General features: G+C 42.6%; 1 protein-coding gene across 3 annotated transcripts in view; it reads right to left on the reverse strand.

Moving 5' to 3' along the window:
• LOC122556264 (nipped-B-like protein) overlaps positions 1-20952 on the reverse strand; it is a 547720-nt gene that overhangs the window by 463183 nt on the left and 63585 nt on the right. For all 3 annotated transcript variants that reach the window (XM_043702901.2, XM_043702895.2, XM_043702914.2), the window contains exon 2: positions 363-509. In XM_043702901.2, coding sequence (XP_043558836.2) covers positions 363-426 — 64 coding nt within the window. In that variant the 5' untranslated portion in view covers positions 427-509. The remainder of the gene's footprint in view (positions 1-362; positions 510-20952) is intronic.

Raw genomic sequence — 20952 nt, forward strand, 5'->3', positions numbered from 1 at the left:
ATTGAAGAATTGATTGTCTGTTAAGCCTTTCATCTGTTAGAATACAGTGATAGTTTCACTTTTTTCATGTGTAAATCACCTGATGAAGGAGCATCACTCCAAAAGCTAGCGTGCTTCCAACTAAACCTGTTGGACTATAACCTGGTGTTGTGAGATTTTTAACTATGGACTTTCATGAAACTTTCACCTTGCCCAAGGCATGCTAATCCTCAGGTTAAACCACCACTAGTCTTCTGAGAGCAGTCCTATGGGCTGGTAAGAATGCAAACTATAGAAACACAACATGACAAGACTTTCTCACGAACCTTGAAGACTTTCATAAGCCTGTAATATATGGATAAGCAATAAAATTCAGTACTTACAATCAGTGAGGCTAGCAATCCCAGCAAGTGTGGTGATGGGAACATGAGGCATATCCCCATTCATCCTGAAGTTGTAGAAATGATCGTGTCTACACACAGACTGTTCAGTCTAGTTCCCAGCCAGTCTCACTTCACATCTCCCAGATGCTGCAACAAAAAAAAAGTCAGTCCATCAGTACCAGTTATTTCACAAATTCTAGCTAGGTTGGAAGTACCTAAGTTGGAAGTGCCAATATTTGGCAACTTTAGCTAAAGTTATCTAAAACTAATTGCAAACCTACATCTTTCCTTGTTTCAAATATTCAAAAATTTTCTGTTAAGTGAAACGAATCTAAAGTTTGTAATTCAACTCCCACCCTAGTTAGCATTTTAAATGGGTGAAATTCTCATCATTCCAAGACTAATGCTGCTGAATTTGAGTCTTTCTAAACTAAGAAAAACTAGCCAAGTATACATAGGAAGGGAAAGGTTTGAGATTCTGAAGGGAAAATATAGAAAGCTAGGTGAGATATTAAAGAGTTAATTTGCTCTGCTGACCTGCAGGAAATGGGATGTTCCGAAACTAGGGTGGGATGCCTCTGTTCTACAGGTAGAATGTAAAAGATTTTACATTCCCATCTCTTGGCATTCAGAGCCATTTGCACAGCCATTTCCTAGTTATTCAAAAGCCAATTTACACAGTCATCTCTTACTATTTACATTTTCACCCCCTATTCAGAAATCAATAAGAATATTATAGTTGGAATTTTAACTACTCCCTATAGTTTAAAAAAAGCGACTCACAATACATTTGAACATTAAAGGGTGATTTGCATGACATTGTTTCTAGAAATGATGTGGTCACTGTATTGTCTTGAGTGGCATGTGACTGTGAGGGAATGGCTGGGGGTTGTCTTGTGGGCATTACTGACTGATGTAAGAATTTTGTGTAAAGGAAAGATTTGTTGCCTTTGTTCAGGGAGGCCTTTCCAAACGCTTCACAAGCGTGGCGAAGAGTGTTAATAGTTTCTCCACAGTTCGTACTGTATTTGCTTAATAAAATTTGGTTTTGTTCACAGAAGTCGGTGTTTTGCAATTGCATCAAGTGCATAAGAATTTCAAGAAAAAGAACTCAACATTTGGTGGCAGCAGTGGGATTCTAACACACACAGGGCTTTCAACAGCTAACATAGTCTCTATAATCTCTCCATTCACAGGTAAAGCACGCCTTCAGACCACCGCCCACCCTTCCATAACTTGATCCAACGCATTTCAGTCAACTTCAGTCATGAGCAAGAAAAGTGAAGACGCAAACATCGGTAAAGAGGAGGTCCATACGCTTTTTGTCAGTGGTCTTCCTATGGATATTAAAGCAAATGAGCTTTACCTTCGCTTTCAATCATTTAAGGGAGCTGAAGGTTTACTGATCAAACTAACACCAAAACAGCCAGTTGGCTTTGTTACATTTGACAGCAGAGCAGAAGTAGAAGCAGCAAAGGCAGCTGCGTTCACCTATCCTGCAGCTGAAGCACTTCACGCTTAGATGCGCTGCTATCCTCCACCTGAAGCATCTCTGCAAGGATGGAGGTCTCGTCATTTTGTTAAGTATTAAACTGCCCTTATCCAAGAATTCAGATTTCTCCATGGAATGGTGAGTAAGGACAGACTGGATTTTGTTTTCAGGCTGAACTTTACTGAAGGAGATTAACTGGCTCGTTTCCACTTAACTTCAAAGGGGGTGGAGTGCTCACTAAGGACTATGGACTTGAGAACTTTACTGGTGAACTTTTTCTTTCATTGTGGGAGGATCCTATCTACTGCATGGACAAGTAATTTGTTGTTTATAATCATTTTATGTTATGTATCAATAACTTGCTTAAATACTGGGTGTCAGAGTCTTATCAATAAGCTGGTAGCACCATCTCAGTACTTTTCATGGAATGATAAAAAGGAGAGAATGAGATAGAACATAGAAAAGTACAGCACAGAACAGGCCATTTGGCCCACCATGTTGTGCTGAGGTTTAATCCTAATGTAAAATAAAGTAACTTAACCTACGCACCCCTCAACTCACTGCTATCCATGTGCGTGTCTAGCAGTAGGTTACATGTCCCTAATGACTCTGCTTCCACCATCACAGCTGGCAACGCATTCCATGCATTCACAACTCTCTGCATAAAGAACCTACCTCTGATGTCTCCTTTATACCTTCCTCCTAATAACTTCAAACAATGACTCATCGTACCAGTCAATCCTTCCCTGGGGAAAAGTCTCTGGCTATTGACTCTATCTATTCCACTCATTATTTTGTACACCTCGATCAGGTCTTCCCTCTTCCTCCTCCTCTCCAGAGGGAAAAGTCCAAGTTTAATCAACCTCTCTTCATAAGGCAAGCCCTCCAGGCAGCATCCTGGTAAACCTTTTTTGCACCCTCTCCAAAGCCGCTCCTACAGTAGGACGACCAGAACTGGACACAATATTCCAAGTGTGGTCTCACCAGGGACTTTTAGAGCTGCAGCAAAACCTCGCGGCTCTTAAACTCAATCCCCCTGTTAATGAAAGCCAAAACACCATATGCTTTCTTAACAACCCTATTCACTTGGGTGGCAACTTTGAGGGATGTACTTGCACATCCAGATCCCTCTGTTCCTCCACACTGCCAAGAATCCTGTCTTTAATCCTATATTCAACATTGAGTTCGACCTTCCAAAATGCATCACTTCGCATTTATCTAGGTTGAACTCCATCTGCCATTTCTCAGCCCAGCTCTGCATCCTGTCTATGTGGCGTTGCAGCCTGCAGTAGCCTTCTATACTATCAACGACACTTCCAACCTGCATGTCATCGGCAAATTTACTAACCCACCCCTCAACCAAGTCATTTATAAAAACTACAAAGAGCAGAGGCCCAAAAACAGAGCCCTGCGGGACCCCACTCAACACTGACCTCCAGGCAGGATACTTTCCATCTACAACCACTCTCTGCCTTCTTTCACTTACAAGTTCCCTTTCCTTGGTGAAAACCGAAGCAAAAAAACAAAAATCATTTAGGACTTCCCCTATCTGCTCAGACTTCACGCACAAGTTCCTTCAGCTATCCCTGATCAGCCGTACCTTCTCCCTGATCATTCCTATTCCTCATGTATGAGTAAAACGCCTTTGGGGACTCCCTAATTCTTCTTGCCAAGCCTTTTTCGTGCCCCCTCCTGGTTCTCCTCAGTCCATTTCTGAGCTCCTTTCTAGCAAGCCTGTAATCCTCTAAAGATGTGCTAGATCCTTGCTTCCTCCACCTTACGTAAGCTGCCTTCTTCCTTTTGATGAGAAATTCTTCTGTTCTCATCATCCAAGGCTCCTTAATCTTACCCCTTCTTACCTGTCTCAGAGGAACAAATTAGCGTATCACTCGCAACAACTGTTCCTTAAATAGTCTCCACATGTCTGCTGTGCCCTTTCTGTGGAACAATTGCTCCCAGTCTATACTTCCCAACTCCTGTCTGATAGCATAATTTCCTTTTCCCCAATTAAATATCTTCCCTCGGTAACTGCTCCTTTCCCTCTCCAAGGCTATGCTAAACGTGAGGCAGTTGTGGTCACTGTCACCAAAAAGTGTGCTCCCACGGCGAGATCTGACACCTGTCCTGGCTTGCTGCCGAGCACCAAATCCAAAATGGCCTCTCCCCTCGTCAGTCTGTCTACATACTGAGTAAGGAACCCCTCCTGAACACATCTGACAAAAACGTCCCCAACCAAACCATCTGCACTTCGGAGGTTCCAATTGGTATTGGGAAAGTTGAAATCACCCATAACAACCTCCCTGCTACTTCTGCATTTTTCCAGAATCCGCCTATGAGATCTTCAATCTCTCTACTGCTATTAGGTGGTCTGTATAAAACCCCCAATGCTGTGGCTGTTCCCTTGCTGTCCCTAACTTTCACCCATTCTGACTTAATAGACAAACCTTCTTCAACAATCTTCATTTCTGTAGCTGCGATACACTCTCTGATTAGCAATGCTACACCCCCTCCTCTTTTTCCATCCTCCCTGCTCTTTTTAAACATTCTAAACCCTGGAACATCAAGCAACCATTCCTGTTCCTGTGAAACCCACATCTCAGTTATGGCCACAACATCGTAGCCCCAAGTACTGATCCATGCTCTAAGTTCGTCACTCTCATTTCGGACACTCCTTGCATTAAAGCAGATATTAGAGTTAAGTTGCTCTGCTGACCTGCAGAAAATTGGATGTCCTGAGGCTCGGGTGGAATGCCTCTGTTCTACAGGTAGAATGTAAGGATTTTATGTTCTCGTCTCTTGGCATTCAGAGCCATTTGCACGGCTATTTCTAGTTATTCAAAAGCCAATTTACATGGTCATCTCCTACTATTTACATTTTCATTCCCTATTCAGAAATCAATAACATCATTACAATTGGAATTTTGACTACTCCCTGTAATTAAAAAATGATTCATGACACATTTGACCATTAAAAGGATGATTTACATTATATTGTTTCTGGAAATGATGTGGTCACTGCGTTGAGTCTTGAGTGTCATTGACTATGAGGAAGTAGCTGGGGCTTGTCTTGTAGGCATTACTGACTGTGATGTAAAGACTTTGTATAAAGGGCAGAAGTCCTTCATCATGTATTCAGGGCTTTTGCCCGAAACATCGACTTTACTGCTCCTCGGATGCTGCCTGAACTGCTGTGCTTTTCCAGCACCACTCTAATCTAGACTCTGGTTTTAGCATCTGCAGTCATTGTTTTTACCCACTTTGTATAAAGGAAAAACTGTTTCCTTTGTTCAGGGAGAAGAGTGTGTTAAGATTTCTTTCTAGCTTGCACTGTATTTGCTTAATAAACTTTGGTTGTGGTTCACAGATGTTGGCGTTTTGCAATCGCAAAAAGTGTGTAAGAATCTCAAGAAAAAGAACTTAACAAATTTGGTTCACATTTTTGGATCCCTTCTGTGGTAGAAGTGATCTGCACAAGGATGGATTTGCACCTGAATTGGGGGGGGATTAATATACTGACAGGGAGATTTGCTAGAACTACTCAGGAGGATTTAAACTAGTAAGGAGGCGGTTGGGGCAGGGACGCAAGGAAATAGTGAGGAAAGAGATCAATCGGAAACTGGCAAGTTGGGAAAAAGAGCAAATTAAACAGTCATGGCAGGAAGGAACAAAGCAGAGAAGAAGGTGGGAATGATAAAATAGACTGCATTTATTTCAACGCATGAGGCCTAACAGGGAAGGCAGATGAACTTGGGTCACGGTTAGGCACTTTGGAGACCGAAATTCTATAGTTTTAATGTAGTGATAGAAACAAAGTCTGGATCTAAAAGTTGAAGTTCTAAATTGGAGGAACACCAATTTTGACGATATTAGGCAAGAACTTTCAAAAAACTTTTCCTCTCAGGTAAACAGACAGCTGGAAAAAGGGAATTAGACAACGAGTATCCAGAGACAGTATAATCCTGTTAGGGCAAAAGGCAAGGCTGGTAGATAATGCTGAATGACTAGAAAAATTGAGTGTTTGGTTAAGAAAAAGGAGGAAGCATGTGTCAAATATAGACAGGATAGATCAAGTGCATATTTAGAGTATAAAGGCAGTAGGAGTATACTTGAGGGGGAAATCAGCAGGGCAAAGAGGGGACATAAGATAGCTTTGGCAAACAGGATTATGGAGAATTCAAAGGGATTTGACAAATACATTAAGGATGAAAGGGTAACTTGGGAGAGAATAGGGCCCAGAGTGTGATGCTGGAAAAGCAAAGCAGGTTAGGCAGCATCAGAGGAGCAGGGAAAAAAAAAGACGTTTCGGGCAAAGCCCTTCATCACGAGAATAGGGCCCCTCAAAAGAGCAGGAAGGCAGCCTATCTGTGGAACCGCAGGAGATGGGGGAGATACTAAATCAGTATTTTGCATCAGTGTTTACTGTGGAGGTGGTCATGGAAGATATGGAGTGTGGAGAAACAGATGGTGACATGTTGAAAAATGTCCATATTACAGAGGTGGTGGTGCTGGAAGTCTTGAAACACAAAAGTGGAGAAATACCCAGGACCTGATCAGATGCACCACAGAACTCTGTGGAAAGCTAGAGAAGTGATTGCTGGGCCCTTTGCTAATATATTTGTATCATCAATAGTCACAGGTAAAGTGCCGGAAGACTTGGGAGGTTGGCTAACATGGTACCACTATGCAAGAAAGGTGGTAATGAAAAGCCAGGGAACAATAAACCAGCTAATCAGACATCAGTGGTCGGCAAGTTATTGGAGGGAATCCAGAGGGACAGGATTTACATGCATTTGGAAAGGCAAGGAACAATTAGGGATAGTCAATCTGGCTGTGTGTGTGTGTGTGTCTGGGAAGTCATGTCGCATGAACTGGATTCATTTTTTGTAGTAGTAATGAAGAGGGTTGATGGAAGGCAGAGCAATGGATGGGATCTATACGGACTTTACTAAGGCATGCAACAACGTTCCTCATGGGAGACTGCTTAGCAAGGTTAGATCAAGAAATACAGGGAGTACTAGCCATTTGGATACTGAACTGGCTTGAAGGGTTGTTTTTCAGACTGGAGGTCTGTGACCAATGGTGTGCAAAGATTGGTTATGGGCCCACTGTTATAGAAATGATTTGGATGTGAACGTAGAAAGTATAGTTAGTAAGTTTGCAAATTACATCAAAATTGGAGATGCAGTAGACAGTGAAGGTAGTTATCTTTGAGTACTAGACCTTGATCAGATGGGCAAATGAGCCAAGGAGTTTAATTTAGCTAGATGCGAGGTGTCGTGTTTAGAAAAGGCAAATCAGAGGAGGACTTATACCCTTAATGGTAAGACACTGGAATGTGTTCCTAGTTCATTGCAAGTGGAGTAGCAGGTAAATAGACAGTGAAGAGGGTGTTCCTTTACTGGAGTCAGCGTTGAGTACAGGAGTTGGGAGACCATACTGTGGTTGTACTGGATGTTGGTTAGGCCACTTTTGTAATTTGCATGCAATTCTGGTCTCCTTCCTATTGAAAGAATGCTGTGAAACCTGGAAGGGTTCAAAAAAAGATTTAGAAGGAAGCTGCCAGGGTTGGAGGATTTGAGCTATAGGGAGAGGTTAAATAGGATGGGGCTGTTTTCCGTGGAGCATCAGAGGCTAAGGGGGTGACATTATAGAGGTTAAAAAGGTCATGAAGGGCATGGATAGGATAAGTAGACAAAGTATTTTCCTTGGGGTGGAGGAGTCCAGAACTAAAGGGCACAGGTTAGGATGAGAGGGGAAAGATTTATAAGGGCCTAAGGGGCAACTTTTCCACATAGAGGGTGGTGCATGTATAGAAAGAGCTGCCAGAGGCAGTGCTGGAGGTCAGTACAACTACAGCATTTAAAAGGCATCTGGATGGGTATGTGAATAGGAACAGTTGAGGGGGATACAGGCCAAGTGCTGGTAAATTGGACAAGATTAGTTTCGGATATCTGGTCTGCGTAGACAAGTTGGACTGAAGGGTTTTTTCCGTGCTGTACATCTCTATGACTCTAATGAAATAAAAAGGAAATGCTAAAACTAGAATACTCAGCATCCAAAAGTGAAAGCATGTGCCGTGATTATCCAGTACACTTCAAATGGCAGCACTGACTTTCCCAAATGGGTTAAATAGCTAGAATATCAACATACTTTCCTAAAAGTATCACATTCATAATATGAATGTCAAACAAAATTTTGCTAAATTTTTAATCATTAATACAACTAAAATATTAAATGCAAACTCAAACTCTAGTATAGATTTTTAAAAATTTAAACATAAAACTCTAAGGGAGCATTAAATGATAATCAAAACAAAGTGTTGGAAGAAGCTCAAGAGGTACATAGACCATAACAGCGCAGTATAGGCCCTTGGCCTTCAATGTTGCGCCAATCTGTGGAATCAATCTGAAGTCCATCCAACCTACACTATTCCATTCGCGTGCAAATGCCAATCCAATGACATTTTAAATGCCCTTAAATTTGGTGAGTCCACTACACGTGCAGGCAGTGCGTTCCATGCCCCTACTTCTGAGGAAAGAAACTACCTCTGACATCTGACCTATATCCATCACCCCTCAATTTAAAGCTATGCCCCTTCGTGCTAGCTATCGCAATCAGCGGACAAAGGTGCTCACTGTCCAACCCATCTAACCCTCTGATTATTTTATATGTCTCAATTAAGTTACCTCTCAACCTAAAAAAAAAGCTTCACATTTCTCAGTCTTTTCTCGTAAGGCCTTTCCTCCATACCAGGCAACATACTCTTAAACCTCCTCTGAACCGTTTCCACGCATCCTTCCTGTTGTCGTCCGTTTCCCCAGTGTCCCCTCAGTCAAAGCAAAATGCTCAGAGACATAGTACAGTTTTACTGCCTTCATCTTTATACCGGGCCCTGGATGGAGAGAGAACGATCAACCATGTGCAAAGGGACATGAGTTCTCAGTCTTCTCTCTATAACTATAATTATATAGTTATTTTACAGGGAGGAGCATCCAGATAAGGCAACATATTGATTGGGTGAGCATTACTATCAGTGAGTCTCAATAGCAAAGACTAAGCCATCTGCAGTTATACAATGAATGGGCTTAACCTTAAAGTGGCTTCACATAAAGAATACTTTTCACCTTGTTAAACTGACCTTACATACTGAATACTTCCAATATTGTTAAATGGCTCTACATAACCCATTACCTTTGCCTGCAGCACTCCATTGTTAACTGCAAGTTCTTATCTGATCTGAGTCATGCTCAGCTGAACCTCTTGTTTAAAAAAAAGAAATCAGCTCTTTCCTGACTTGCTTATAACCTCTGCACATTCCCATTCCCTCCTTTTATCATTTCATCATAACCAGAGATGGCACTACCAGCTTTCGTAAGACTCTGACAACCAGTATTAAGCAAGTCACAGCCTACAATGATAACAAAAATTACTAGTCAGTTGTAAATAGAATTTGAAGAATCCTCCCATGTGGAAGAAATATTCACCAATAAAGTTCTTAAATCCACAGCCTTTAATGACCAGTTCTCCAAAAGGCATGGCATTCATCCACAAACTCCATCAACAAACACATCGACCTGGACCCAATATACCAACCACTATAGCGGACAGCTGAAACTGACAACCGGAAGCGGCAGGGACAGACCACTGTAAACACTGGAGGAAACATCAAAGAAGCGCTTCGCAGGAGGCTCCCAAGCACTGATGATGTCGCCTAGCCAGGGGACGAAACGTTTGCAACAAAAACTTCCAGCTGTGTCTACCTATTTCAACATTCTTTGAGTTCTTGAAGTCTGTTACTCTGTTCACTATTCATAACATTATCAAATTTTATACAATCCATAAACTTTTAAATTGTACTACCAAAACAATTCAGTCAATTATAAATCACAATCAATGGTCCTAAAATCAAACCCTCAGGTACCTCATTTAGGTTATTCAAAAATTATTTTCCTTTAACAAACTGAGACTTGGCTAATGTGAAAGCTGTCAGGAAAAGTATTTCAAAAATCTGGAACAGCAAGAAAACAAAGTGTTTCCTGTGCTAGAGCAACTGAAGAGGCAGTTTCAGTTCAGATTTCAATCTCAAATATTTGTGGGAAACAAATGCTGAATATTTTACAAAATATGTTCTCCAAATGAAACTTTCCAAACAAAACAGCCGAAATTAGTGGCAACTTTTGGTAGAGACCAACATTATATGAATTTGCAATATGAAGGGAGCCAATGAAGTCTGAACAATAATTAACAGAATTAATCCAGCTCAGCCTCGAGTTCTAACATTCTCTAAAATCTTAAAATATCAAACTCAAAATGCACTCTTCTTTTTGTGAACACTCTGCATTAAAACCACAGCAGCAAAGATATTTTAATACAATACTCTGATCTGGCTAAAGCATGACCACTGACCCAACTTTCTTTTTAAAACAAACACTGTAGAATTTCAAACAAATCAGGGGCTCAAGGCACTCAATTTGTTTTAAGGTTACAAGTTTGACAATCTTAGAAAGGACAATGTTGTACAATTTCAATGTAAAAACACAATCTGCCCTATTACATAGTCCACAAACACACTGAACTGAAATCGTGTTTCAAAAAAAGGCAAAACAGTTACTTAAAGGGATTTTCTGAGCCAATATTTTAACAAACCAGAACAGTTAAACATCAAACACTCTCAGCATTGCACAATTTACATTGAAACTTTCCTTTCTCAGCCTAAGTATTAGTACAACCTTAATTTCAGCATTTCTCTTTTATCCATCCTCTCTAACTCCAACTAAACACAGAGGACTCAAATGTCAATTAAACACAGAGCTCAAACCCCAGCACAGCGCAGAGGACTTGAACTTCAATCAAACCCACCTAGGGGACTCAAACCCCAGTACTGCACAGAGGACTCGAACCTCTACCTGCCAGCACACTTGTGAAACTGTATCTCTCGACTGAACTAATTACTGTTCGAGAAATTCGTAGAATAGAGAGCTAACGAGCAAGGAGACCACCTCTGGCACACAGGCATATCAAAGGGGACCAAGGTTTAAATTCTTACCTTGTGGACCCATCCGTCTTGAGACACCGATGTTCCATGCGGCCACCAACACGGTCCAATCGTAACTATTCATTTGGATCCTGCCGACTATGCCAATAATGTACATGGACAGATCTCTCTGCTCATCTACACTCCCAAGAATCTTACCATTAGCCCAGTACTCTGCATTCCTGTTACTCCTTCCAAAGTGAATCACCCCACACTTTTCTGCATTAAACTCCATTTGCTACCTCTCAGGTAAGCTCTGCAGCTTATCTTTGTCCCTCTGTAACACGTAACATTCTTGGTCACTATCCACAACTCTACCGACCTTAGTGTCATCTGCAAATTTACTAACCCATCCTTCTATACCCTCATTCAGTTCATTTGTGTAAATGACAAACAACAGTGGACCCAAAACAGATCATTGTGGTAACCGACTGGTAACTAAACTCCAGGATGAATATTTCCTAATCAACCACCCTCCGTCTTCTTTCAGCTAGCACATTTCTGATCCAAACCACTAAATCACCCTCAATCCCATGCCTCTATTTTCTGCAATGGCCTACCGTAGGGAACCTTATCAAATGCCTTACTGAAATCTATATACACGACATCAACCGCTTAACACTCGTCCACCTATTTGGTCAGCTTCTCAAAGAACCCAATAAGGTTTGTGAGGCACGACCTACCCTTCACAAAACAGTGTTGACTATCCCTAATCAAATTATTCTTTGCTAGATGATTACAAATCCTATCTCCTGTAACCCTTTCCAACATTTTACCCACAACCAAAGTAAGGCACACAGGTCTATAATTTCCAGGGTTGTCTCTACTCCACTTCTTGAACAAGGGGACATTTGCTATCCTCCAGTCTTCTGACACTATTCCTGCAGACAGTGACAACATAAAGACCAAAGTCAAAGGCTCAGCATTCTCCTCCCTGGGTTCCCAGAGAATCCTAGAATAAATCACATCTGGCCCAGGGGACTTATCTATTTTTACACTTTCCAGAAGGTTTTCACCATCTGTGGAGAGGCAATAGTTCGAAATTTCAAAGGATTACGATTATTGAACTCATTGTTAACACTCTCCCTCCACACATGCTGGCAGAATTAGAAGACTTGCCGAGTTTTTCCCAGAACTTTGTTTTTTAGAAAATCAGATAGTCATAGAGGTGTAAAGTTTGGAAACAAATCCTTCAATCCAACTCGTCCATGCTTATCAGCTGCCCTAAATTAATCTAGTCCCATTTGCCAGCACTTGGCCAATACTGTTCTGACCCTTCCTATTCATATACTCATCCAGATGCCCTTGAAATGTTGTATTTGTAACAGCCTCTACCACTTCCTCTGGCAGCTCATTACATAAACACACCATCTCTCTGCATGAAAAAGTTGCCCCTTATTTTTAAAAATTCACTAATGGGATGTCGATGTCTCTGGCTAGGCCAGTACTCATTGTCCATCCCCAACTGGCAGTTAAGAGTCAACCACATCACTTTTGGTCTGGAGTCACATGTATTCCAGACCAGGTGAGGATGGTAGTTTCCTTCCCTAAAGGATATTAGTGAATCAAGTCGGCTTTTCCAATGATCCAACAATGATTTCATGGTCATCATTAGATCTTTAGTTCCAGAGTTTTTTTTTTACCGAATTCAAATTCCACCATCTGCCATGGCAGATTTGAGCCTAGGTCCTCAGAACATAAGCTGAGTTTCTGGGAGTAATAAGCTAGTGATAATACCACTCGGCCATTAAGGCCCTTAATGTATTATTTAACATATTACAGTTCATAAACATTCAATCATTACATGGAGTTCAGGTAATAAACAATTTACACTAAGGACACATGACTGAAGTGTACATAATGACCAAAAGAACTGAATTGATTATTTTTATTAGAGACAGTAAGAATTACAGACCTAGTGTAAAACTTGTTTTTGCAGAGAAAGCAGTTAGATGCCAGTTTTTTTTTGTGCTGAGGATTAAAGACCTTTGGAATTGTTATATGAAGGATGTTGTTTACTGGGTAAAATGCAAAAGAATAATAATACAGCACAGGAACAGACACTTCAGCCCTCCAAGCCTATGCTGACACATTTTGCCCTTCCATACAAGAACTGTCTTCACTTATAGGACCTGCATCCCTCTATTCCCTTCCTATTCATGCAGAGGAGATTCACCAGGCGTTGAAAAATGTGCTGGAAAAACACAGCAGGCCAGGCAGCATCCTAGGAGCAGGAGAATTGATGTTTCGGGCATAAGCCCTTCTTCAGGAATTCCTGAAGAAGGGCTTATGCCCGAAACGTCAATTCTCCTGCTCCTCGGATACTGCCTGGCCTGCTGTGTTTTGCCAGCACCACATTTTTCAACTCTGGTCTCCAGCATCTGCAGCCCTCACTTTCTCAGAGATACACTAGGATGTAAGTTCAGGTTGCTTTCTTTGGAGCAGAGAAGGCTGAGGAGTGACCTGACAACAGATCATAAGAAATACAAGCTGGAATAGGTTGTTTGGTCCTCAAGCCTACTCTGCCATTCAACCAGATCATGCTGGCTGATCCAGCATTCCCCACATCCACCTTCTTGCCTTTACCCTCTAAACAATTCTAATGATCAAGAATGTGCCCTAAATATAAAGGGTCAATATAAAAGGTTAAGAAAGGACATAAATCATAGCGAGTTTTGAGAAGATTTGTAGCTCAGGTGGAGGTTTTGGATGTAGCTTTGCTCGCTGAGCTGAAAGGTTCATTTCCAGACATTTTGTTACCTTACTAGGTAATATCTTCAGTGGACCTCATGCAAAGCAATGCTGAAAATTCCTGCTTTCTATTTATATGTTTGGGCTTCTTTGGGTTGGCGATGTCATTTCTGGTGAAGTCACTTCCTGTTCCTTTTCTCAGGGGGTGGTAGCTGGGGTCTAACTCTGTTTGTGGAGTGTGTTCTGGTTGGAATGCCATGCTTCTAGGAATTCTCGTGCATGTCTTTGTTTGGCTTGTCCTAAGATGGATGTATTGTCCCAGTCAAAGTGGTGTCCTTCCTCATCCATATGTGAGGATACTCGTGAGAGAGAGTCATGTCTTTTTGTGGCTAGTTGGCATTCATGTATCCTGGTGGCTAGTTTTCTGCCTGTTTGTCTAACGTAGCATTTGTTACAGTTCTTGCACGGTATTTTGTAAATGACTTTAGTTTTGCTCATTGTGTGTATAGGGTCTTTCAATGACATAAATCAATACCAGTAATGTTGAATAATACAAGATTTAGTGACTGGGAAGAACTGATGGAGATCAATATTACAGAAATGACACTGGGGAAAATTGAGGGGACTGAAGGCAAATAAATTCCCAGGACCCGAAAGTCTACATCCCAGAATACTGAAGGAAGTGGCTCTAGAAATAGTGGATGCATTGACGGTCATCTTCCATGATTCTGTAGACTCTGGAACAGTCCCTGCTCATTTGAGGGTAGCTAATGTTATTCAAAAAGAGAGGCAGATAGAAAACAGGGAATTATACACCAGTAAGCCAAACATTGGTGGGGAAAATTCTTGAATCCATTATTAAGGACTTCATAGCAGAACATTTAGAAAGCAGTGGCAGGATCTGACAGAGTCAGCACAGATTTATGAAGGGGAAACCATGCTTGACAAGACCATTCGGATTCAATGAAGATGTAACTAGTAGAGTTGACAAGGGCAAGCCAGTCCATGAGGTAATATTTGGACTTTCAGAAAGCGTTTGACAAAGTCCCACATAACAGATATTGCGCAAGATTGAAGTGCATGTGATTGGGGGAAGTGTATTAAGGTGTATAGAAAACTGGTTGGCAGAGAGGAAACAAAGTAGGAATTAATGGGTCCTTTTCAAATTGGCAGGCAGTAACTAGGGTGGTATCACAGGGATCAGTGCTAGCACCCCAGCTATTCACAATATATATGGATGATTTGTATGAGGGAACAAAATGTAACATCTCCAAGCTTGCAAACTATACCAAGTTAAGTGGGAGGGTGAACTATGACAAGGATGCAGAGATCCTTCAGCATGATCTAGACAGGTTGGGTGAGTGGGCAAAGCAAAGGCAGATGCAGTATAATTTGGATAAATGTGAGGTTATCACTTTGGAAGCAAAAATAAAGTGGACAGATTATTACTACCCGAATGGCTGCAAATTGGGAGAGGGGAGCATGCAACAGGGCCTGGGTGTCCTTGTGTACTAGTCGCTAAAGATAAGCATGTATCTTGTAAAGTTAATCCTGGAAATTACAGACTTGTCAGTAAACTTTGGTAACAGAGACACTTTTGGTCACAATTATTTGGAATAGAATTAGTAGTCGAGTGGAGAAAGATGTGCTATATCTAGCTGCTTCTTGAATACATTTGATATTTTGGCATCAACCACTTCCTGTAGTGCAGCAGGCAGTAAAGAAGGCAACTGGTATGCTGGCCTTCACTGGGAGAGGTTTCAAGTTTTGGAACAGGGTTGTGTTGTTGCAGTTATACAGGACCTTGGTGAGGCCACACCTAGAGTATTGTGTGCAGTTTTGGTCTCCTTTTCGGAGGAAGGATGCTCTTGCCTTCGAGGGAGTGCAGCAAAGGTTTACCAGTCTGATTCCGGGATGATGGAACTGATGTGAGAGGAAAGAATGACTAGGTTAGGATTGTTTTTGCTGGAGTTCAGATGGGTGAGGGGGGGGGGGAAGAAAAGAATCACACAGAGACATATAAAATTCTAACAGGACTGAATAGGACAGATGCAGGGAGGATGTTCCCAATGATGGGTGCATCCAGAACCAGGGATTACTGCGGATTTGGAATAGTCTAGAGGAGACATTTCTTCACCCAAAAAGGGGTGAACCTGTGGAATTCACTACCACAGGAAGTGGTTGATGCCAAAATATCAAATGTATTCAAGAAGCAGCTAGATATAGCACATCTTTCTCCACACGACTACTAATTCTATTCCAAATAATTGTGACCAAAAGTCTCTCTGTTACCAAAGTTTACTGACAAGTCTGTAATTTCTAGGATTAACTTTACGTTTTTTGAACAAGGTTATAAAATGTTGACAATTTTCCAGCACCTCGAGTCTAGGAACAACTGAAACATTAAAATACAACAAGCCTCAAAGACTACCACTCGGTGGCTCTGACCCCCATAACAATGGGGTGCTTCAAGAGGTTAGTCATGGCTCATTTCAACTCCAGCTTCCCAGCGTGTCACAAGCTCTTGCAATTTGCCTGCGTGAATAGATCTACGGCAGACACCATCTCCCTCGCCCTACGCTCATTCCTGAAGATCTGGGTAACAAGAATAACTACATCAGGCCTTCGACTAGTGACCACAGCTCCACCTTCAGTACTATAACCCCAAACAAACTAACATCTAAACTCCAAGACCTAGGTCTCTGCTCTACCCTGCCCTCTGCAACTGGATCCTGGACTTCCTAACCAACAGACTGCAGTGAGAATATGCAACATCATCTCCTGCACAACAATCCTCAACACTGGTGCCCCAGAACTCTGCGTACTCAGCACCTTACTACACTCCCTATACATGCATGGCCGTGTGGCCAAATTTCATCCAAACTCCATCTGCAAGTTCACTGATGACATGGCTGTTGTAGATATCAAACAATGACAAGACAGAATACAGAAAAGATAGATTGTTGGTGGCGCAATGTAAAGATAATCTCTCCTTCAATGTCAGCAAAACTGAACAGCTGATCATTGACTTCAAGAAGCATGCTCCATCTACATCAATGGTGCTGAGGTGGAGATAGTCGAGAGTGCAGAGTTCCTTGGAGTGACAGTCACCAACAATCGGTCCTGGACCATTCATGCTGATGCGATGGTCAAAAAGGCACAACATTTCCTCCTGAGGCAGCCAAGGAAATTTGGCATGTTCCCAAGGACTCTCACCAACATTGTGAATGCTTTCTATGGTGCATCTATGTCTGGATGCATCACAGCTTGGTACGCTAACTGCTCTGCCCAGGACCGTAAGAAACAGACTTGTGAACACAGCCCAGGCCACCATGCAAGCCAACCTTCCATCTACTGACTATCTACACTGCTTGCTGCCTTGGAAAAGCATCCAAAGATCCCTCCCATCTCAGTTACAAGTTCTCCCAACCTCTTCCATCAGGCAGACAATATAAAAGCTTAAACACAAATAAATTCTTTCACACTTATTAGACTTCTGAATGGACCTCACTAATTTCAAATCTAATGTTGATCTTGCTTTTTGTGCATCTTCTTTGCAGCTGAAACTTGGTATTCCTCACTCGGCTCAATCTCCCTATGATCTTTAGAACATAGGACATTACAGCGCAGTACAGGGTCTAGGCCCTCGATGTTGCGCCGCCCTGTCAAACCAATCTGAAGCCAATTTAACCTACACTATTCCATTATCGTCCATATGCCTACCCGATGACCATTTAAACACCTATAAAGTTGGCGAGTCTACTACTGTTGCACGCAGTGCATTCCAAGCCCCTACTACTGAGTAAAGAAACTACCTCTGATATCTGTCCTATATCTATCACCGCTCAATTTGAAGCTATGTCTTCTTGTGTGAGCCATCACCATCTGAGGAAAAAAGCTCTCACTCTCCACCCTGACCCTCTGATTATCTTATATGTCTCAATTAAATCACCTCTCAACTTCCTTCTAACGAAAATAGCCTCAGGTTTCTCAGCCTTTCCTTATGAAACCTTCCCTCCATACCAGGCAACATCCTAGTAAATCTCCTCTGAACCCTTTCCAAAGCTTCTTGCTACAATGCAGTGTGACCAGAACTGCACATAATGTAACTGGTGCAGCCGCACGTGGTATGGACAGATGCAGCATGACATCAAGCAAAACTAATGTCATTTACAAAATATCTTGCAAGAACTCTAACAAACGCTACTTTGGACAAACAGGCAGAAAACTAGCCACCAGGATACATGAACATCAACTAGCCACAAAACAACATGACCCTCTCTCACTGGTATCTCTACATACAGATAAGGGAGGGCACCACTTCCACTGGGACAACACATCTATCCTAGGACAAGCGAAATAGAGACACTCATGAGAATTCCTAAAAGCATACATTCCAACCGGAACTCTATCAACAAACACATTGACTTGGACACCATTTACCACCCCCTGAGAAAAAGAACAGGAAATGACATCACCACGGGAAATGACATCACTAACCCAAGGAACCCCAAACCTATAAATAGAAAGCAGGAAACACCACCAGTGTTTCTTCCGGAGGCTCACTGAAGATGTTAACTCGTATGGTGACAAAACTTCTGAAAATGAATCTTCCAGCTCAGTGAGCAAACCTACATCCAAAACCTCAACCTGAGCTACAAATCTTCTCAAAACTCATTCATTAGTACAACCTTAATTTCAGCATTTTCTCTTGGTTTTTTTTCAGCCTCTCACTGAAGTTACACTTCTAAAAAGAGAAAATTCTTGCAGGGGAGAACATGACATCACAGTCCAAGACACACACTTCCCCCAGAATAGACTCAGAGTCTCATATTTCGCCACTTGGGGACATTAACCCCTTTCTCACTTTACCCCTCACAGGGGCCCGAATTCCGATTAAACACAGAAAATCCGAATCCCGAATAAACACCGAAAAGCCGAATCCCAATTAAACACAGAAAACCGGAATCCCAATTAAATACAGAAAGCTCAAACCTGAAACAGAGCTCGAAGCTCACAAACACAAAATTCGAACCCCAGTACTACCAAGGACCTGAAACTCAAATCAACCTACCCTGTATGACGCAGAGGACTCGAACCTCAATCAAATCCACCCCAGAGGACTTGAATCCTAGTACCATGCAGGAGTCTAACTTCAATCACAACACCCATCCCCCTTCCCAAACCCCTGGGGACTCGAACACCAGTACTGCACAGAGGACATGAACATCAATTCACACCCACACCCCCCAACCCCAATACCAAACCCAGGGGACTCAAATCCCAATTCCATGCAGAGGACTCTAACCTCAATTCACACCCATTCCAGGGGACTTGAAGCCCAGTACCACGCAGAGGACTCAAACCTCAGTCACACACCCTGGGAATGGGTGGGTTACGCTTCGGCGGATCGGTGTGGACTTGTTGGGCCGAAGGGCCTGTTTCCACACTGTAAGTAATCTAATCTAATCTAATGAAGCAGTCAGTGTCCAATGCAACAAGATTGGACAATATCCAGGATTGGGGTGACAAGTAACATGCACACCACACAATGCCAGGCTATGACCATCAACAAGAGACAATCTAACCACCGCCCCTTGACATTCAGTGGCATTACCATCACAATGCCCCCACCCCCAGTGCTCAGTAGGACAGTTAAAGATTAGATTAGATTACAGTGTGGAAACAGGCCCTTCGGCCCAACAAGTCCGCACCGAACCGCCGAAGCGCAACCCACCCATACCCCTACATTTACCCCTTACCTAACACTACGGGCAATTTAGCATGGCCAATTCACCTGACCTGCACATCTTTGGATTGTGGGAGGAAACCGGAGCACCCGGAGGGGTGCCCACGCAGACACGGGGAGAATGTGCAAACTCCACACAGTCAGTCGCCTGAGGCGGGAATTGAACCCTGGTCTCCGGCGCTGTGAGGCAGCAGTGCTAACCACTGTGCCACCGTGCTGCCCACTAGAAGAGAAACAGAAAACATGGCTAACTCAAAAATACAACTCAGGGAAGTCTGATGGGAGAATGGAACGGTGCAAAAGCACAGCAGTCCAAATGCCATACACCTTTTTTAAAAAAAATTAACCTTGTTTTTAAAATTCAGAGATAAAAGCAGGAGCAACTTGAACCCAGTTCTCCTGCTCTAAGGTAGGTATTTTCACTACACCACCCATCAGGATATTATACACTTCAAAGAAGATATACAAGCAGGAAATGTGAAATTAAAAAACTGCCTTATCTGATGGCTGAACAAACAGTTGTGAGCATATAATTTAGGGACAGGAGTAGATTTACCAGCCATCAAGGCTTTTTTTGGTCTAGAGTGAATTTATTGAGTATTACAAATCTGTACAGAAACTTTATAAAAGAGAGGGGGAGGGGGAGGGGGAGCAGCCCGAAGTCGTGGTCCATATTGGCACCAACGACATAGGTAGGAGGAGTGCCGAGGATGTTAGACAGGCTTTCAGGGAGCTAGGTTGGAAGCTCAGAGTTAGAACGAACAGAGTTGTTGTCTCTGGTTTGTTACCCGTGCCACGTGATAGAGATTCGAGGAATAGGGAAAGAGAACACTTAAATGCGTGGCTACAGGGATGGTGCAGGAGGGAGGGATTCCGGTTTTGGATAACTGGGGTTCTTTCTGGGGACGGTGGGACCTCTATAAACAGGATGGTCTACACCTGAACCTGAGGGGCACCAGTATCCTTGGGGGGAGGTTTGCTAGTGCTCTTGGGGGGGGTTTAAACTAACTCTGCAGGGGCATGGGAACCCAGATTGTAGCTTCAGGGTGCAGGACCTGGAGTGTAGGGAGGTTAGGAACATGGCATCAATTTCTAGGGAGGGTGCCTCTAAACAGGAAAGTGGCTTGAAATGTGTATACTTCAATGCAAGAAGTATACGAAATAAGGTAGGTGAACTTGCAGCGTGGGTTGGTACCTGGGATTTCGATGTTGTGGCTATTACGGAGACATGGCTAGAACAGGGACAGGATTGGCTGTTGCAGGTTCCAGGATTTAAATGTTTTAGTAGGGTCAGAGGTGGGGGTAAAAGAGGGGGAGGTGTGGCATTGCTTGTCAAAGATAGTATTACAGTGGTGGAAAGGACGATGGATGAGGACTTGCCATCTGAGGTAGTTTGGGCTGAGGTTAGGAATAGGAAAGGTGAGGTCACCCTGTTAGGAGTCTTTTACAGGCCTCCTAATAGTCCTAGAATCATTGAAGAAAGGATAGGGAAGGTGATTCAGGAGATGAGTGACAGTAATAGGGTGGTTGTTATGGGGGACTTTAACTTTCCTGATATTGATTGGGAAAGCTATAGCTCAAGTTCGTTAGATGGGTCAGTGTTTGTTCAATGTGTGCAGGAGAG

Source organism: Chiloscyllium plagiosum, unplaced genomic scaffold, assembly GCF_037043375.1.
Source record: "Chiloscyllium plagiosum isolate Xiang-an unplaced genomic scaffold, Cpla_swu_hap1 HiC_scaffold_2, whole genome shotgun sequence".
NCBI classification, from domain to species: Eukaryota; Metazoa; Chordata; class Chondrichthyes; order Orectolobiformes; family Hemiscylliidae; genus Chiloscyllium; species Chiloscyllium plagiosum.